At 36.5% G+C, this 18443-nt stretch overlaps 4 protein-coding genes across 4 annotated transcripts; 3 read left to right on the forward strand and 1 right to left on the reverse strand.

Annotated features, from left to right (window-relative positions):
* Positions 1 to 700: 700 nt before the first annotated feature.
* On the forward strand, positions 701 to 2414 carry LOC111777304 (auxin-responsive protein SAUR21-like). The gene has a single exon (XM_023656841.1). The coding sequence runs from the start codon at positions 1200 to 1202 to the stop codon at positions 1491 to 1493; it is 294 nt and encodes a 97-aa protein (XP_023512609.1). The 5' UTR covers positions 701 to 1199; the 3' UTR covers positions 1494 to 2414.
* Positions 2415 to 8921: 6507 nt separating this feature from the next.
* LOC111777310 (auxin-responsive protein SAUR24-like) lies at positions 8922 to 9521 on the forward strand. Its single transcript, XM_023656846.1, has one exon. The coding sequence runs from the start codon at positions 9012 to 9014 to the stop codon at positions 9297 to 9299; it is 288 nt and encodes a 95-aa protein (XP_023512614.1). The 5' UTR covers positions 8922 to 9011; the 3' UTR covers positions 9300 to 9521.
* A 4000-nt stretch (positions 9522 to 13521) lies between these two features.
* On the reverse strand, positions 13522 to 15314 carry LOC111777298 (40S ribosomal protein S12-like). Its single transcript, XM_023656835.1, has 5 exons — positions 15209 to 15314; positions 15060 to 15100; positions 14366 to 14654; positions 14001 to 14066; positions 13522 to 13895 (listed from the first exon to the last, which is right to left on the reverse strand). The coding sequence occupies exons 2-5, from the start codon at positions 15065 to 15067 to the stop codon at positions 13836 to 13838; spliced, it is 423 nt and encodes a 140-aa protein (XP_023512603.1). The 5' UTR covers positions 15068 to 15100; positions 15209 to 15314; the 3' UTR covers positions 13522 to 13835.
* A 1151-nt stretch (positions 15315 to 16465) lies between these two features.
* Positions 16466 to 17424, forward strand: LOC111777303 (auxin-responsive protein SAUR21-like). Its single transcript, XM_023656840.1, has one exon. It carries the CDS (start codon positions 16978 to 16980, stop codon positions 17272 to 17274), a length of 297 nt encoding a protein of 98 aa, XP_023512608.1. The 5' UTR covers positions 16466 to 16977; the 3' UTR covers positions 17275 to 17424.
* Positions 17425 to 18443: the final 1019 nt, after the last annotated feature.

Genomic DNA, 18443 nt, shown 5'->3' on the forward strand with positions numbered 1-18443 from the left:
AACGAATAGCAGGGAAACATTCATTTAATGGAATATATTGTTTGTCTAAATGGAAAGAAAGCCTATATAATTAAAAAAATCTAAACCAACTGGCTCAAGATATGAACAAAACCAAAGTTGGCAGCTAATCTTTGATGACATATTAGTACAGCTATTGGAGTCTCACAAACCAAATCGATAAGCCTAGACAACAAACATATTCAAGATGGTTATAACATAGCTGGAAGTGGAGAAAATTTTACCAGATGCAGATTGAGAGATCCTGCCTTTTTGAAGTTCACATGAAAGCTGACCGGCAACATTCCCTCTCAATGAGTGGATGTCCAAGTTCTGAACATTTAATGAGATCTTAATAAGAAAAAAATAAGCATCTATTAGGGATCAAGCATTTTTTAGCCAATAATTAAAAATATAGATTGACCATTTCCTTAACTATTGCTTTTCAAAAGATTGTCATTCTTAAGTTATGGACTAACTGAACAATATGAAAACATCAAGCATGGTGCAAGCTTACTCCAATAACTCTTGATGTTGAGGACAGTGCTTGTAGACGTAGAAAACTCGGTTTCCTGTTCGGTGGGGGCATCTGATGGATACAAACCAGTAAAGTTATAATAATATTGCTGAACAGGAAGTTAGTGAGGAGGATTTGAAGTGCCTATACGAGAGCCAAGACAGTTTATTGTACAAAGGTGAGTACCTGATGTACAATCTGGAGTGTACTTCGTGGTGCCCTCGTTTCTCAGCTACTATTGCATTGGGCAAATGATGCAGCAACTTGTGATTGAAAGTTTCTTATCACATTGATTTTTTTGTCTGTTTATTTTCTTGGTCACAGCATTTGATTTTTGGTTTTCCTTGACCACTTGTTTTCTTCTCTAATATCTTCCCATTAAACAGTGGATGTGTACCATCAGAAGCTGCGCCAAATGAGAAAACGAGTGTGTTTCAACCAATTTTGCAACCCCATGTGAGCCTTGATGATGTAGGTCCAACCAGACACCTACTTTGATATTCTTTTGTTCACACCTCCTCTTCCTCACTCTCTATATACATAAAAACCAAATGAACAACCATCTTCCAACTCGAACTGCAGATAGATTATCATCCCAAGTATTGCAGATTTTTACTTCAAGATCAACATCGGCCACAACGACTGACAGTTGCTTGTTCTTCTTTCACTTCAAGAAGATTTAAAAATGGGAATCCGTTTGCCTTCAATTCTTCTTCCTACCAAGCAAATTCTCAAAATGCAGGGCGCTTCTTCAAAAGTAAAGTCCAATATTCCCAAAGGACATATTGCAGTCTATGTGGGGGAAATCCAAACAAGGAGATTTGTGGTTCCAATTTCTTATTTGAACCATCCTTCTTTTCTAAACCTACTAAAAAGGGCCGAGGAAGAGTTCGGATTCAATCATCCAATGGGTGGTCTGACAATTCCCTGCAGAGAAGAGACCTTCATTGATCTCACTTCTAGGTTGCAGATATTATGAGAGATGGAGAAGAAAGATCAACCATCCACACAGTTTTGCCAACCTGTTTTTTTTTTTTTTTTTTTTTTTTTTTTTCAACTTGTCCTAGTCATAGTAGAATATCAATGTATAGGAAGTACATCAAAATGACTGTATTTAGGGTGGAAAACTGATCTTCCCACCTGAAACGGCAATAGCACATAAAAACTGCAATTGCACCGAGCAGTAAAGTGACTTTTTTTTCAAAGAGAAAACTATGCCCCATCAACGCATTCAATATATATGCCATTTTTCTCTCTGAATTACATCGAAGTTCTCATATTCTTATGTTGAATGCAATTACATGGATGAATCTTGAGTAGGAATCCCAGATTGAAACAACTGAAAAGAATATATTTAACGTAAGTAAATAATAATAATAATAAATAAATAAGAACTTTAAAGTGCCCCTCCCAGAAACCAAAGCTTTTTGACTTGTCATCTTGAAGCAATTAACTCTCTTTATGTGTTGAAATCGTATCTAATCTGTTATCACGACCTAACCAAATAGGATTTTTTTATACTGAAATTGTGAAAATCTAATCTATTATATGAATTTTAATCTCCATTATTACGGTGCTTTGCAGTGTTCTCAATGTAAAAAAGAGAGAGAGAGAGAGAGAGAGAGAGAGAGAGATCCTGAGAAACAGGCCTTGTTATTATTACACTTCCATATGTTCAAAGTTTCAGTAAAAAAATGCAATGCAGGTTAATCCATATCGGCTGGCATGGAAGCTGCTCAAAATTTAATTACATTGAAAAAGAAATATAAGAATAACCAGAAACAATCATTTTAAGATAAAATTTACTGATGCTTATACAATGTATTTGTCTACTTCGATGCTGGTGATTTGAAGAACTATGAAACTGAAGTTCTACCGAAGACGATAAACAGATTAATAGNGTAACAGAATAATACAAGATTCATATGAGTTCATAAAAAATTGGACTATGTTCTATTTTATGTAGACTTCATATATTCTAATCTCTATAATGAAGGTGATTACACAGTCCTTTGAAACTATTTTTCAAATGAAATTCATGCAGAAGAATAACATTAGTATCTATCTACGTTTATGCTAACGGAAAAATAATGCATAGGAGTCCAAAAATGAAAAAACATGTAAAGAGAAGAACTTGAATGGAATATCTTCATTTTCTAAGATTTGAATATCTAATCCAGTATACACCATTTGGGGAGGCATTTTATCTCTCCCTCAAAAATCTGTACAGAAGAATGGTAAAATCGAATCTACCAGATTGTGTCTAACCAATATATCTTCTTTCCCAACTAATTCAAATGAGAGATGAGATCAATGAATGTATCATCATTGCAGGGAATGGTGAGACCTCCCATAGGGTGATTGTAACCAAATTCTTCTTCAGTTTGACTGAGCAAGTTTTTGAAAAATGCTCGATTCAAGTAAGCTATTGGAATCACAAATCGCTTCCTTTGGTTCTCTCCGACATAAACTGCACAATAACCTTTGCGGACAACTGATGATTCTTGGTTTGTTGCTAGAGAAGAAAGTCCTAGCTTTTGCACAGCATTTACAGTTTTCGCAAAATGAAAACCCATGGTTTTGTTATTCAGAACAGGAAGTCAAAGTATTTAGAATGAGAAAACTTGGAGGGCGGTTGAAAGTTTGAGATCTGGGTTGCTTGGGACTTGAAAACATGTACATATAGAAGAAAGATGCCGACATTAGCTTGTTCTAAGAAATGGGAGGTGAGAAATCTTTGAATGAGGCCTACTAGAAGGCAAGTGCTTGTGAAGTCTACTGTATCACATGGTCCTGTCTCCCAGATAATAATCTTCCGATATTTAAGATATAATATTGGGTAAACAAAGTCACCTAACTCTTTGGAAAACCAGCCAATAGAGGACCCATTTGAGCTGAAAATTGTGGCCAAGTAAAAACTTAATGACGCTAAGCACATAACAAAACCAATAGTTGATCACTTTTGTTAGAGACATGCCTGAAACATCTAAACCATTCCCCTTACTTTTTGCCTTGTCAGCATACAACATGAGCACACCATTTAATAGCATAGATTATTTCTGTCTGAATGTATTGAATATCAATCTAATTAGAAAAACTAAATCATCCGGGTGAAAATATAACAAAACCGGACTTGGCAGCTAAGCCTTTGTAATATGTATATCAGTACAGCCGTTGGAGTCCCACAAAGCTGAACCTGAATGAGACAATAAGGTTAAACATAGTCAGAAGTAGAGAAAAAATCCACTGTTCTTGATCCAGATTGTGAGATCCTACATTCTTTTTTCCCTTCTTCTTCTTTTATTGCTCAACAAGCCTATGTGAAGTTCACATGAAAGCTGACCTACATTGTTTTCTCATAATTTTCTCACAATGAGCATATTGGTTGTGAGCTGTAAAACCATTAATATTTTATTTTATTCTTGATACGATATTTTCCTTTCATGTATTATGTCTTTCTCCTATATCTTACACTTGAATAATTGGAATAAAAATATTTTGTTTCATTCAAATCTAGATGGATGGATGGAAATCGTTGATACCGCATTTTAAATATATCTTTGAATTTTCAAATATTGCATTAATACCAACTTTTCAGAAAAGTTCAAAAATGTATTTACTACTACAAAAACTATTTATCTAAACCCCAACACTTCCCCCTTCTTCCATTCTCCCCTTGTAGATTTTCCATTCTCCTCTTGTAGATTTAGGTTCAAGGAACTTTCTTCCTTGCCTAAGGTATCAACCAAGCTCTACTTCTTAAATAACCATTATCACGAGTCAGATGTTTCGAATTGATGAACACAAACTCACATATATCAATTCTCTTTACCATCCATATACTAATAGTAAGGGTATTTTTAACCTTTTTTTGAAGTTTAAGAGTATTGGTGAAATTTTAGGAAGTTCAGAAGTATTTTTTTAAACAAAAGAGTAAGGGTTTTCGTCAAAAACTAACCGTAAGTGTATTGAAAAAAAAAAATTAGGGAATATTAATGAAATATTGAAAAGTTTAGAGGTATTTTCAACATTTTAGTCTTTTTCTTTTCAAGTTATTCGGGTGTATTTAGATCCTTGTATAGAAAAGTCCATATGAGCATACTAATCTTCTTGGGACTTTTGGATTTTCGAACAGCTGTGAGCAAGGCTTTCAGCATAGGAAAAATAATATCAAGCTCCTTGGTCAGTCACTTGACCAAAAACAACTTGAAGGATCAATCTTGTAAACTCTTCCATCAACTTTTACTTGAATACTAATATCTTCCGGAAAACAAACTTGAAGCATCAATCTTCCAAACTCTTCATCATCCTTGACTTGAATACTAATATCTTCTAGATTTGCTAGACTGACTTAAACCTATAAAATGACTATATACCATCATTTTTGTAGCAAGTATAAATGATTTGGTTGACATTTTCTCTTAATTTTAAGAGAGGTAGAAGTGCTAACTAAAGACAATTCATATAGAATACGCAAATTCCTGTTTGGTGGTGCAGTAATAGATACAAACCAGTAAAGTTGTATGATGATATTGCTAATTAAAGAGTCAATTAAAAGGGACTTGAAGTGCCTATACAAAGTTGCGTATCTTATGTACATACCAAAATGTACTTTCGTGGTGGTCTAATTTCTTAGCTATTGCATTGGATCAGTGAGGCAGAACAAGTGATCAAAAGTTTCTCATCAGGTGTTTTCTTTTTTGGTCTGTCTATTTTCTTGGTCACAGCATTTGGTTTTCCGTTTTCCGTTTTCCGTTTTCCTTGACCACTTGTTTTCTACTCTATTATCTTCCATTCAAACAAGTGGGTCTTTGCAACCAGAAGTCAGGCCAAATAAGAAAAGAAGTATGTTCCAACCAATTTGGCAAGCCCATGAGAGACCTCGAATAAAGAAGGTCTCCCGGACTCCTATTTTGATATTCTTTCGTTCTCACCTTGTCTTGATCACTCTATATATAGTTCAAAACAACTTAACAACAACTCTTCCTAGTCAAATCACAGAGAACTTTCATCCAAGTATTGAAGTTTTCTACTTCAAATTCACAGCAAGCACGCTACCACCAAGATTCGCTCGTTCTGCTTTCAATTCAAGCAAGCTTGAAGATGGAATATGTTTGCATTTAATTCTTCGTAACACCAAATAATTCTCAAACTGCAGGGTGCTTCTACCCAGAAGAAGTCTAAAATTTCCGAAGTCTATTTGGGGAAATTCAGATACAGATTTGTGGTTCCAGCTGCTTACTTGAACACCACCACCCCCCACCCCCCTCCTTGGTAAAAAGGGCTGAGGAAACTTTTGAGATTCAACCATCCAATTTGTGGTCTGACAATTCCCTGCAGCATTGCTCTTACTTACTTCTACGTTGCATACATCATCAGAGATGGAGAGAAAACATCAACCCCTCCACACAGTTACCCTAACCTTAATTTTTCGTTTCTAATTCTAGAAACCAGAGTAGAACTTATTGCATTGGAAGTAAATCTAAATGACTACAGAAAGAGGGAAACTGTCGTTCCACCTGAAACGCTGACAACAGAGAAAACTTTGTCCCTTCAACTCATGAACTCCATTGTATATTTGTTTATTTCCCTCTCTGGATTCTATTGAAGTCCTTGCGGTCGATATTTTTTCCTCTTTGGTGCAATATTGACATGGGCAAACGTTGAGTGGGAAACTCAAAATTTAAATGATTTCACCAACACATTACACGACTTAAGCACGCAAATGTGATTTTCTTCCTCGGATGTTCAAGGGGGAGAGAGAGCTAAAAGATTGTATAAGCTAAGTTAGAGAGAGAAAACCTTAACGACCAACATCAGAAACCATGGTTTATCAACTTAACATGTCTACTTCAAACAAATAACTCTCTTTGTTTGCCTACATGCAATCTAATCCAACATAACCAATCATGTTTTCTTTCTTTTTTACGTCATAGATCTGCAAGTCCCGCACACAATTGTGCAGGGGAAATCAAATCGATCCGCATCATAATGGAGTTTGTTACTGTTGTGACAGACACAATTTTCTTCTCCTACAAGTGTACAAAGGAAATGGATTCCATCACTATCATAGTTTCCATCCAACACACTTCCTAGGAAACACACGAGACTCCAGCCATACCATCTGGTATGGCAGATGCCCAAAGTAGGTTCAGCCACATCCAATCAAGATATCTAAACTTAATTCTGTTCACCAACAGAGATAAAATAAACCATACGCAATCATTTTACAATACACATTCGCTATCAACTACATCCAATCAAGAAACCTAAACTTCAACCATTTTGCAATACAGGTTAGCAATACTTACTCAATGTCGTTCACTGGAGTAACATATTTTCCCTCTCTTGCTAGAATCAGACATCGATCCACCAATGTATCGGGGTACAGAAAACTGAGATAATAAATTGTAATACAATATAGCATTTGTGCATTAGGTATCTCTCAATCACACTTGGGAAATTATGAACCGACTATCGATTTCATTAATTACAATCGTTGTATGAACGTTTTCGTACCTTCACTTCAAAGAGATCAGTACAATACGAAAGGACGCGTGAAGCTATGGAAGATTAATGTCATGTCGCACCTGGAAGACAATGGCGTCGTGGCGAGCCTACAACGTACAAATTGATGATAAATTCGAACTGTGTAGAACAGATTCTAGCATGTGAGCTTGTAGCAAAGTAAAGGTATCTTGAATTGATTTGAATCGAATCAAATTTGAACAGATATGGAGTATGATTTCGCCATCTGGTGTATGTGGAGTTCTAGCTGTTTGGATTGGATTATACGATAATCTGTACAACTAATGGATTCATCGTTGTGAAGCATAATCTTTAAAAAAAAATAATAAAAAATTATATAAATATTATTTATTGTTAATGAACACACCTCCCTACCATAGTATGATGTTTCAGATCAATGGAGATAGTATTCTTTTATTATAAACTCATGATCATTCTCTAAATTAGCCGATGTGGGACTTTCATCCAACATTTGTTGATGGCTAAAAAAAAATATTTTTAAATGTTGCATTATTATTATATTATTCAATTCCAATAATAAAATAGGTATAAAATAAATAAATAAATAAATCAAATTATATGTTTGTTTAATCTTTCATATCCAAATTGGGGCAGTTGAAGCCATGTGATTCGTTCACATTCAAAGTACATACTTAAATATTTCTAATTATATTTCAATTAATATTTATTGTAGTTTTAAAATATTCCCATAAACTATTAATTATTAGTTATAAAAAACTAATAATTATTAGCTCTTACCATGTTCTTATATAAATATTTATTTATAAAAAAAAAAGGTTTATGAGTATACCATGTGCAATAATCTATAATTATAATTTTTTAAAAGATATTTTATCAATTAATAACTATGAAATAGTACATTATAACAATAATTTCTAACTAATTTTATTTAAATATTTAAAATTTATCATACTTTCGCACCTAACTTGATTTTTGAAACTGACTCAGTTCATGAATGATACATTTGACTTAAAAAGTTATTTAATGAGGTTGACAATTCATTCAGAAATTGTGTATCAAATTGTAAATAGAGATGTTCTGCCACCTATTTTCTTCCCATTCCCGGAAAATTCTCCTTTTATTCTTGCGGAGATCGGGGCGGAGAATCCCACAAAGAGATCAAGTTATTCATAGATAATTTTTACGGGTCTATTATATATTTTTTTTAAATAGTTATTTTAAAGTTTTCATTTTCAAATATAAAAATATTGTAAACAAAAAAATCCTAAAAAATTAATATATTTTATAAGCCAATTCTAAAAAAAAAATTAAAATTTAATATTAGTTTAATAATTAAATAAAATTTACAGAGTATTGAAAATATATTTATATTAAGTGGGGCGAAGAATTGGGCATATACAGGATGGGGAATATAATCCCGTCCCCGACCCCATTTATCTAACGTAAAAATTGTTCCTCACTCTCTCACCTATTTTCGTTTAAACGGAGAATCCTCTCTCCATTCGGGACCGATAAAGTGGACATCTCTAACTTAACTATAATTCTTAATCTGACTTGTTTTTCAAAATAACTCGAGTTTATTGGCAGTACATTTAATTTAAAAAAATCAATGGACTTGACAACTTATTCTAATATGGTGTGTGCCGTATCAAAACTAAATTATATATCTCGACCTGATCTCTTGATTTTTAAATCTGACTCGAGTTGGTCGTCGACAAGTGCATTTGATTCCGATAATTATTCAATTGAGTTGACAGCCTATCTTAATCAACATCACTTTAATAATGAAGTGGATATAGTACACCATTAATTAATACTATATTTTCATTAATTTCTCCATTTGGAGGGCCCTCCAATGGCCAACCACCGCTCAGCAGCCCCACCCCTTTTCCCTCCCTATAAATTCAAAACCCTAGCACTCTCAAAATCAAAATCGAACACTCAAATCACATCTATTTTTCTCTTCAATCAATACTCAGATTCAGCCATGGGATTTCGTCTTCCATCGTCTTTGATTCCTCAGGCCAAGCAATTGCTGAAGAGGAGCTCGGGAAATGCATCGGCGGTTCCGAAAGGTCATGTGGCCGTCTACGTTGGAGAGTTTCAGAGGAAGCGATTTGTGATTCCGATTTCGTATTTGAATCATCTTTCGTTTCAACAGCTTCTAAATCGAGCGGAGGAAGAGTTTGGATTTGATCATCCAGAAGGCGGTTTGACGATTCCTTGTGGAGAAGATGCGTTTATCGATCTCACTTCTAGATTGCAATCCTCTTAAATCCATGAAGAACTAGGACGATTCTCGATTTTTGCCTTTGGCTTACTCTTTTTCCTTTTTTTTTTCTTGGAGATCCTTATGTTGTTGCTGATTTTTGCATTCTGACTGATGTTAGAATGTTGATGGAACCCAATTACACTGCCTTCGGATGTGTAATTAGCGGTGTTGGAATGGTGAATTTTTCACCAAAATTTCTAATACAAATACAACTTTTTTGTATCATTCTCTTGTTTATGCTCTGATGAATTAGCATTATACCTAAAAAATTTACTGTTCAATCCAAAAGTAGCATTAAGATTCAAAGTTCTTGAAAAGTAACTATTCTGTTGACATGAACATAATAATTATGGAAAGTTTTATGAACTCCCAGGTTTTTGTTGGTCTCTGTTCATGATTTAAGACAGGCCAATCAGAAGACCAGGAACAATTGAATTAAGGGAGTGGATATTAACAACTTTCCAACTGTAGTACATTTAAATCCAAGTGCCTTACTGCGAATTGATACACAGTTCTGTGCCATACTTGTTCACAGTAGCTGTTTCTAGGCCTATTTTCAACACCAGAGGTCCATTTTTAGCCATTGGGCACTGCATTGGGTCCTCTCACATGTAGATGTTCTCCTTATTTAAGGGAGTGGATAGGGGCATGGTGACCAACCGTCCGACGACCAAGACTAGAAGCGTTGTAGAAATCCAAAACGGAGAAATACCACTGAACATTTCTAGTTCAAAATCAAAATCCAAAGCTCCAAAACCGAGAAATACCACTGAACATTATCATGAGGATGCGATCCACTGAACATTTCTAGTTTAAAATCATGAGGCTGCGATACATAATGGGTCAATCATGAGGCTGCGATACATAATGGGTCAAAATGAACAATATTCGCTAGCGGTGGACTTAAGACTGTTATAAATAGTGTTGGCAAATACAGTATTTGCTAACAGTGAATTTGGACTGTTGCAAATAGTATCGGCAGATACTGAGTGGTGTACCAACGAGGACACTGGGCCCCAAAGAGAGTAGATTGTGAGATCCCACGTCGGTTGGAAGGGAAACGAAGCATTTCTTATAAGGGTGTGGAAACCTATCCATTACAAATGGTATCAGAGTTGCAAATAGTATCGGCAGATACTGAGTGGTGTACCAATGAGGACATTGGGCCCCAAGGGGAATGGATTGTGAGATCCCACATCGGTTGGAAGGGGAACGAAGCATTCTTTATAAGGGTGTGGAAACCTATCCGTTACAAATGGTATCATAGCCAAATATTGAGTGGTGTGCCAACGAAGACACTGGCCCTTAAGGGGGTGGATTGTGAGATCCCACGTTGGTTGGAATGGGAGGGGAATGAAACATTTCTTATAAAGGTGTGGAAACCTCTACCTAACATATGCCGTTTAAAACCTTGAAGCTGACGGCGATACATAACGAGTCAAAGCGGACACACATGGCACGTTGTTGTTGGTTGTCGTGAGTCACGAGCCATCATTGCCATATCACGACGATGGGGAGAGACCGGTCTCTCAAAATATTCATCTTTTACGCACTTTGAGTCATGAAGTAACAAAACAAACGAAACTTCGACGCAATGCGGTCTTTTAGAGTCCCACAAACTACAATGTATGATAAGATTCATCTTCTACGCATTGTGGTCTCAAAATATTCATCTTCTACGCGCTTTGAGTCATGAAGTAACAAAACAAACGAAACTTCGACGCATTGTGGTGTGGTCTTTTAGAGTCCCACAAACCACAATCTATGATAAGATTCAATCCATTTTAGAGTTGAGCTAGGAAAGTCCAGCTATGCCAGCTGCTCAAAGTTAGATGCAACTCTACTTAACTCCATTAGACAGTGAAAAGCATAACTCATCCTTGTTCCATTGTTTGTCTTTACAACTCAACCAGCTGGTCACTATGATGGACTGATATGCACCCAAACACGATATAATTTTTGATTTGATGAAAATACATTATCCACCCTGTCCCTCATTCAACCTGAAAATTAGGTTCAATGATATAGCCATAAGCTCTTTCCTAGAAAGTCGATCACATGGCTGTGCAATTTCCACTAGTCTTTGTTTTGGATGTTTTTAGTGTGCGTGCGTGTGTAAGAGAGATGTAGAGTTCTTTTCTATGTTGATCAAAGCGATGAAAGGGTCTTCCTAACAACAATCTAGAACATCACTGTTACAGGCCCAAGCCTACGATCGAGTTAGGGTCTCTCGTAGGTGGAGGTAGACGGTATTTGTGTGGAGGAAGGAGAATTTTCTTTCAACCTATTTTGAATAATTGTAAGACTCAGATAGAAGGAACTTTAATACCTCTAAGTTAAAAGTACTCGAGACTAAATTGAAATTTGTTCGTACTATTTTCATTGATGTTTATGACCATTTATACAAGTTGTATAATGACCATTGCTACATCAATGGAACTATGACTCATCGTGGAGGAACACCCTCTTGAAACAAAAGAAATAACTAAAAAAATAGAAATGAAAGCATTGTCTTTACAACCATAGTTAGATCAATGGAATCATGACACAATCATGAACGATCATTCTCATGAAACAAAGAAGATAACTAAACAATAGAAATGAAAGTGGAGTCTTTACCACTATTGCTATATCAATAGAATCATGACTCAATCACGAAAGATCATCCTCCGAAATGAAGTGGAAGACTCTTTAGAATACGAAAACTGCATAAAGAAAATTTTAACTAATGGGTTCCATACATGACTGCTTCTTTTTGCCACGAGTGAAACGTGTGTACATTTGTAGTGACATTGTATCAACCGCATGTCCATTAGAAATGAAGCATGCACCACTCAGCAGTCACAAACACAAGTGAGCCTTCAAACACACAATTAGACTCTGAACATATTCATCAACCAGAGAAATCTTTTTAGAGGGTTCTCGCCTCCTCTTTAGATGTGTCGTCCACAACCACTCGAGAAACTTTTCTGCAACAAATTTAGAAATGGGATTTCATTTGCCATCATCTCTGATTCATCATGGCAGAAAGTTTCTAAAGATGGTAAACCAGGGAATGTAGCAAGAGACCCCCCTATGCAGTTTATACGGTAAAGTGGCTATGACACTAGTGTGGTATAGCTGACGAACTTTACATAACTGAGACTAAAAGAAAGGCATGAGACTTAATCTATATTCTTTTTTGTTTATACCAATGGAGATGTTGCATTACCCATGATCTTCCTCTTTCCACTCTTTCCAAGCTAATGTAGGACTTTAGTTGCATTCCAACAATATATTTTCTGTCCAATGCAAATTGAGTGGTGAGTTATCTTTGGATGGAACCTAGTAAGAGGTTGTGATGTATCAAATAACCCCATCATTCTAATATGAACCAAGATTGTTCCAAGGGTTTTGTTGGGTTGAGCCATCCGTATTTTGTAACAGCTCACACTGCTAGCAAATATTGTTCGCTTTAGTCTATTACGCCTCGCCATCAACCTCACGGTTTTAAAGCACGTACTAGAGAGAGGTTTCCACACCCATATAAAGAATGTTTCATTCCCTTCTCCAATCGATGTGGGATCTCATAACTACGACAGTCCAATCACAGTTCCAAACTGAGAGGCTCCATGACTAGGAAAGGAAGACTAGGAAGCAATGGTATGGGCCAAATCAGATATCAGAGTCCAGGAATGCAACAGTTGGGTCTTTCATTATAAGCAGATCACATGGAGATCATATTTTCTTTTTTTCAATTTCCATGTGAAGCACTCTGCCTTGAAGCATTCAATTCTGTGCAACAGCTTGGGCTGCGAGGTGGGTTGGAGTAATGTTTCTGAGTTCAGCAAAGCCATCTGAAGAATTATACTCAAACACCCAACCAAGAGTCTTAGCCATTGAACATAAGTAGATAATTAAGTTGATCCGTAATGATTCACACCTTCAAAGAACTTTTATTTTACACAATCTCAGCATTGAACTGATAGTTTTCTAGAGGTTTAAGGAAATAAATCTCAGCATATAACTTACCTAATATCATCCCATAAATTTAACTCCCATCTAAATTTTCAAAAAGATTTCTACTCCAAATAGTTTTGAATCGAAAAATGACAAGGCTAAGTGTGTTTTTTTCAAAATCGTTTAGCCAACACTTGATAATCAAATCCCTACACCTCCAACAAGTAATAGACAAATTTCCATTGATCAGGATTCCAATTTTGAAATTACCCTCAGACAACAAAACTTAACAACACTGATGGCCTGAGCTGTGTAGGAAAAAGAACTAAGACTTGCATTATCCTCCATACAGAACAGAAATAGGTAAATCTTAATGACTAGTAAATAGATGATAAAAAAAAAATCAATTCCCTTTTACCCTTGGCAAGGAGACTCTCTTCATAAATAAATTGTGTGCTGTTTGCCAAAAATCTTTCCAATCAATGAACAAAGAAAAACATTATAGGGTAAAAACGTGTTCAGCAGCAACAGGGAACCAACCTAAGCATAACTAAAGATCAAAAACTTTCTTACTGACACCAACAAACACCATTGTAATAATCAACTTGAACTCACGTGCTTCTGGACAATGTGAAGTGCCTCGTGATCCTCCCCAAAGTCCTGGGGGTAGAGATTCAAAATTCAAGTAAACAACAAAAATTGTATTGAAAACAAAAGAACATGGAATAGATCATTTTCTCCATAGGTGATGGACACGGCGCGTACCTTAACAACGACACATGAGCACCCGACGACCTTCCTAGCCTTTCCTTCAGAATCAATCTTGCATAGCTGCATTGGAACAAATGCAAAGAAAATGAATACGAATATTCATCGTGAACTCAGATGAGGGAAAGTGTTTCGTAGTAGTGCTGGTATACACATATTAATTGGATCTTGAAATTAAAATCAAGCATATGATGTAGAATGCAAATATTACAAGCAAAAACGAAGAGATTATATCATGTTTAAGTATCAAAAGGTAAGAACATTTAGCCAAGCATTGGCAGGTATAGGTTCAATCATAGTAAAAAAACCCAGCAAAAGTTAAACCAATTTTATCTCCATGGCTAGATAGAATAAACACTTACACCAGCCCACTCGCCAAGGGTCTTTGCACTTGGAACTGTCATCAAGTTCACATTGTGCTCCGCACAAAGTGCCTTGACAAGTTTAACGTAATCTGGCTGGTTGCAGTCTTCTCCCAAGACGCAGAGCTGAGCAGCATGCTTCTCAATTGCTTTAGCACTCTCATGTAGGCCTCGAACAAGCCCACCATGAGCTAATGATTTTCTAAGAACAAGCTGCAAAGCAGTCTCAATGTCCATCGGCTCACCGAGAGCTGGGGCCGGAGCCTCGACAACAACTGCACCTTCATCACTGCATAAGAAATCTAGTTAATCAGGCAATTGAGGGCAATACATGGCGATTTGCAGCAACTACTAAGCCAACAACAACAGAAATCTCAATACTAATTCACTGCTAGACAGGAACAACAAAGATCTTGGCTCCTCAGTCACTATCTATCAATCCACACACGAATCACGTATTCTATATGGCCTAAGCCCAAAACAAGTTACCATTCACAGCCTTTTTCATATTCACACTCCAAAATAGTGGGCATTCGAATAATTGATTACAAGGCATCGCCAATAACTAATACACAAATGAAGCAATACAAAAAACGAAAGAACGGGCAGGCATTCAACAACTTCAAAATAAAAACAACCATGAGAATTTAAGGGGAAAGTTAGCAGCCAGTAAAATAAACAAGTTTCAACTCACGCTGACATTTTTCTTCTTGATTTCAAGTTCTTTACTCCTTCCTGTTGCACACAAACGCAAAACAATAATCAGAAAAATGAGGCAAACAATATGAACAGAAGCATTTACGAAGGGGAAGAAGAAGAGGAAGGATAAGGATAGAAGACGACTTGAGAACAGCGTAGAAACTGATCGAACCGGAGATCAACGGCGCAGCGAATTAGGTCAAGAAGAAGTGGGGGTTTTATGAAGAAGAAGTGCGGATAAAATGCGCCGATGGAAAAACCCTACTTCTGGGTTGGAGACCTAGCCCTGTTCGGTTTGGTTCGGTCGAAAAACGAACCATAATATTCGGTCAGCAAACCGATGGCTGAGTTAACTTTCTATATAAACCGGTTTGAGTCGATCGATTTTGGTTCGGTTTTTAGGACTTTTTATTATAAAAAAAAAAAAAAAAAAAAAAAAATTATTGGTTATTTTAAATAAGCCAACGAAAATACCTGCCCAAAAAATCCTGTAATTTTGGAGTATTTTTAACAAATATTTTATAAAAAAAAATCAAAACAAGTAATGGGAAAAATATTTGAAATACAACTTACAAAATTATAAAATATAAATGTTAATTTAAAATTTATACAAAATTTAAGATTTAAGGAGAAAAAAAAAACTAGTAAATCAAAACTAATTAATATTAATTAAAATTTAATGCAAAATCTAAGATTCAAATTCGGGACTAAATTTATTGTTAAAAAAAATATATATACCTGTTAAATGTTTAAAAATAAATAATAAATGTTTAACAAATAAATATTTCAAAATATATATATATATACCTGTCCATAAGGGTGTGAAAACCTTCTCCTAGCAGACGCGTTTTAAAGCGAAGCCCGAAAGAGAAAGTCCAAAGAGGACAAGATCTGCTAGCAGTGGATCTGGATCGTTACAAATGGTATCAGAGTCAGTCACCGGACGATGTGCCAACCTTCTCGTTGTTCCCCAAAGGAGAGTAGACACGAGGCGGTGTGCCAGTAAGGACGTTGAGCCCCAAAGGAGGTAGATTGGGGGGCGGTCCCACATCGATTGGATAAAGCCCGAAAGGGAAAACCCAAAGAGAACAATATCTGCTAGCGGTGTATCTGGGTCATTACAGAATTAATGATCCAATAGTCCAAACCAACTCAACTAAAATTTTTATAGTTGGGTCGGATTGAATTCCCTGATTGATAAGAATAATTTAGTAAATAAATTAAGTCTAAAAAATGTCTTGATTCAATCTAACTCACGACAAAAGAAAAGGCCGTGGAGACAACAGACTCACTAGTCAACCGGTCCGGAGAAAATCCGCTTGCTCAAAATCTGTCCCTTCAATTATGTAACAAGACGTCCACAAGATGATCCTACCTTATATTAGTAAATTATTTGCAGTGTCTACGCCGCACATTCCAAACATAAACGCTCCAAGTGTGTACCAACTTGGAGATACCAGCCCTCGGCCACAAACAAGAATTTTGTGGATGTGGAGATATCAGCCCCCAAATTTGTGCCAAGTGTTGGGCGACGCCAAGCCTTTATTGGGGGCAATATCTAGTTTTCTTGACATGGTTGTAATGCTATTTGGAAGTACCTCCAAGTATCTGCGACCCACTTTGTTAAGAATATGAGCTTCATATGTTGTGGCTGATGGGGCCACCTTACCATAAATTGGTTCAAATGAGCAACCCATGTGAGCCATTGATGAAGCCAGCTTTCTTGGTTGCCTATATATAGATACCAAACAAACAGCTGATCTCCAACTTAGATCTCTCACATTTTCTCATCCAAGCATTGAAGTTTACTAGCTATAGCTACTTCTACATCCATATTCAATACCCGTTTGAAGTTCTTCGTCGTCGTCGTCGTTGTTGTTGTTGCTGTCGTCTTACTTCAATCAAATTTAGCGATGGGAATTCGTTTGCTTTCGGTACTTCTTGGCGCTGCCAAGCAAATTCTCAAGATGCAGTCTGTTTCTGCAGTATGTCAGTCTAATGTTCCGAAAGGTCACATTCCGGTTTACGTAGGAGAAACCGAGAGAAAGCGGTTTTTCGTTCCGATATCGTACTTGAGTCATCCTTTGTTCGTAGACTTGCTCGATAGGGCTGAAGAAGAGTTTGGATTCAGCCAACCAATTGGGGGTTTGACGATTCCCTGCAAAGAAGAAGCATTCATTTATGTCACTTCTAGACTGCACACTTCATGAATGATTTATGAACAAGGAGCAATTCTCCTCACAGTTTTGACAATTTTTTCCTCTTCATCTTAGTGTATAAGGAAAATTTTGTATGTAAATGGTTAGATTAGAAAAAGTGGAGAGTTACAAAGCCACTTGAACAGCCTGACAAATATCAGTTGAAATAAAAATTTGATTTTTTTTGCAAACAACGCCTTATTCACCGCTAATTATCTAACGAATATTGTTCTCTTTGGATTTTTCTTTTCGGGTTTTCCCTTAAAGTTTTAAAATTCTTGTTTTTTTATTTTATTTTTTCTTTCGAGTGCGCATCTGCTAGGAAGGAGGTTTCCACACCCTTATAAGGAATACTTCATCCCTCTCTCCAACCTATGTGGGATCTCACAATCCACCCCCTTGGAGGCCCCAATGTCATCGCTGACACACTGCTCGGTGCCGGGCTCTAATATCATTTGTAACAGCCCAAGCCCACCGCTAGCAGATATTGTCCTCTTTGGACTTTCCCTTCCGGACTTCCACTCAAGGTTCTGAGATGCGTCTGCTAGGAAGAGGTTTCCACACCCTTATAAGGAATGCTTTGTTCCCCTCTCTAACCGATGTGGGATCTCACACTATTGCACCGAGTAAAAATTTTAGCTCGGATAAATGATCCTCAAAACTTTCAAGGGCAAGAAAAAGAAAACAGCCAATGAATTTGGAGCTGTGACTGCAAATCTTAACATACTTCCATGTGGAAAAATGATGGCGAGGTGCTCGGTAAGCAACTGCTTTGACGAAAGTCCTGCAGTATGAAGCTAAGTGGATCCGAGGCTAGGGTCAGGAACTGGCCAAGCTGAAGGATATCGTGCTCTATGAAGCGAGTCTCGAATCAAGTCCAAGGTGAAATGCAAGTAGGTCCATCTGAAAACATAGAAAATGGAATGGGTCAGTTAATCCTGAGTCACGGTCCTGTTTGTTCAAGTTAATCCTGAGTCACGGTCCTGTTTGTTCAAGACATATTGCCCATAGCCACATGCCTGTTACATGCCAAATCCTTTGCTTTATATCACTTTACTGTTTTCCTTTATTGCTTTCATTAGGTATAGTTTATTTTTTGTATTTCCCAAGTATAAGAAGTTTCTGCAAAATCATATCTATTCCTGATAGACCTAAAATGCCCCAAAATGTATTATAGAGAG

Source organism: Cucurbita pepo, chromosome LG16 (genome assembly GCF_002806865.2).
Source record: "Cucurbita pepo subsp. pepo cultivar mu-cu-16 chromosome LG16, ASM280686v2, whole genome shotgun sequence".
Lineage (NCBI taxonomy): Eukaryota > Viridiplantae > Streptophyta > Magnoliopsida > Cucurbitales > Cucurbitaceae > Cucurbita > Cucurbita pepo.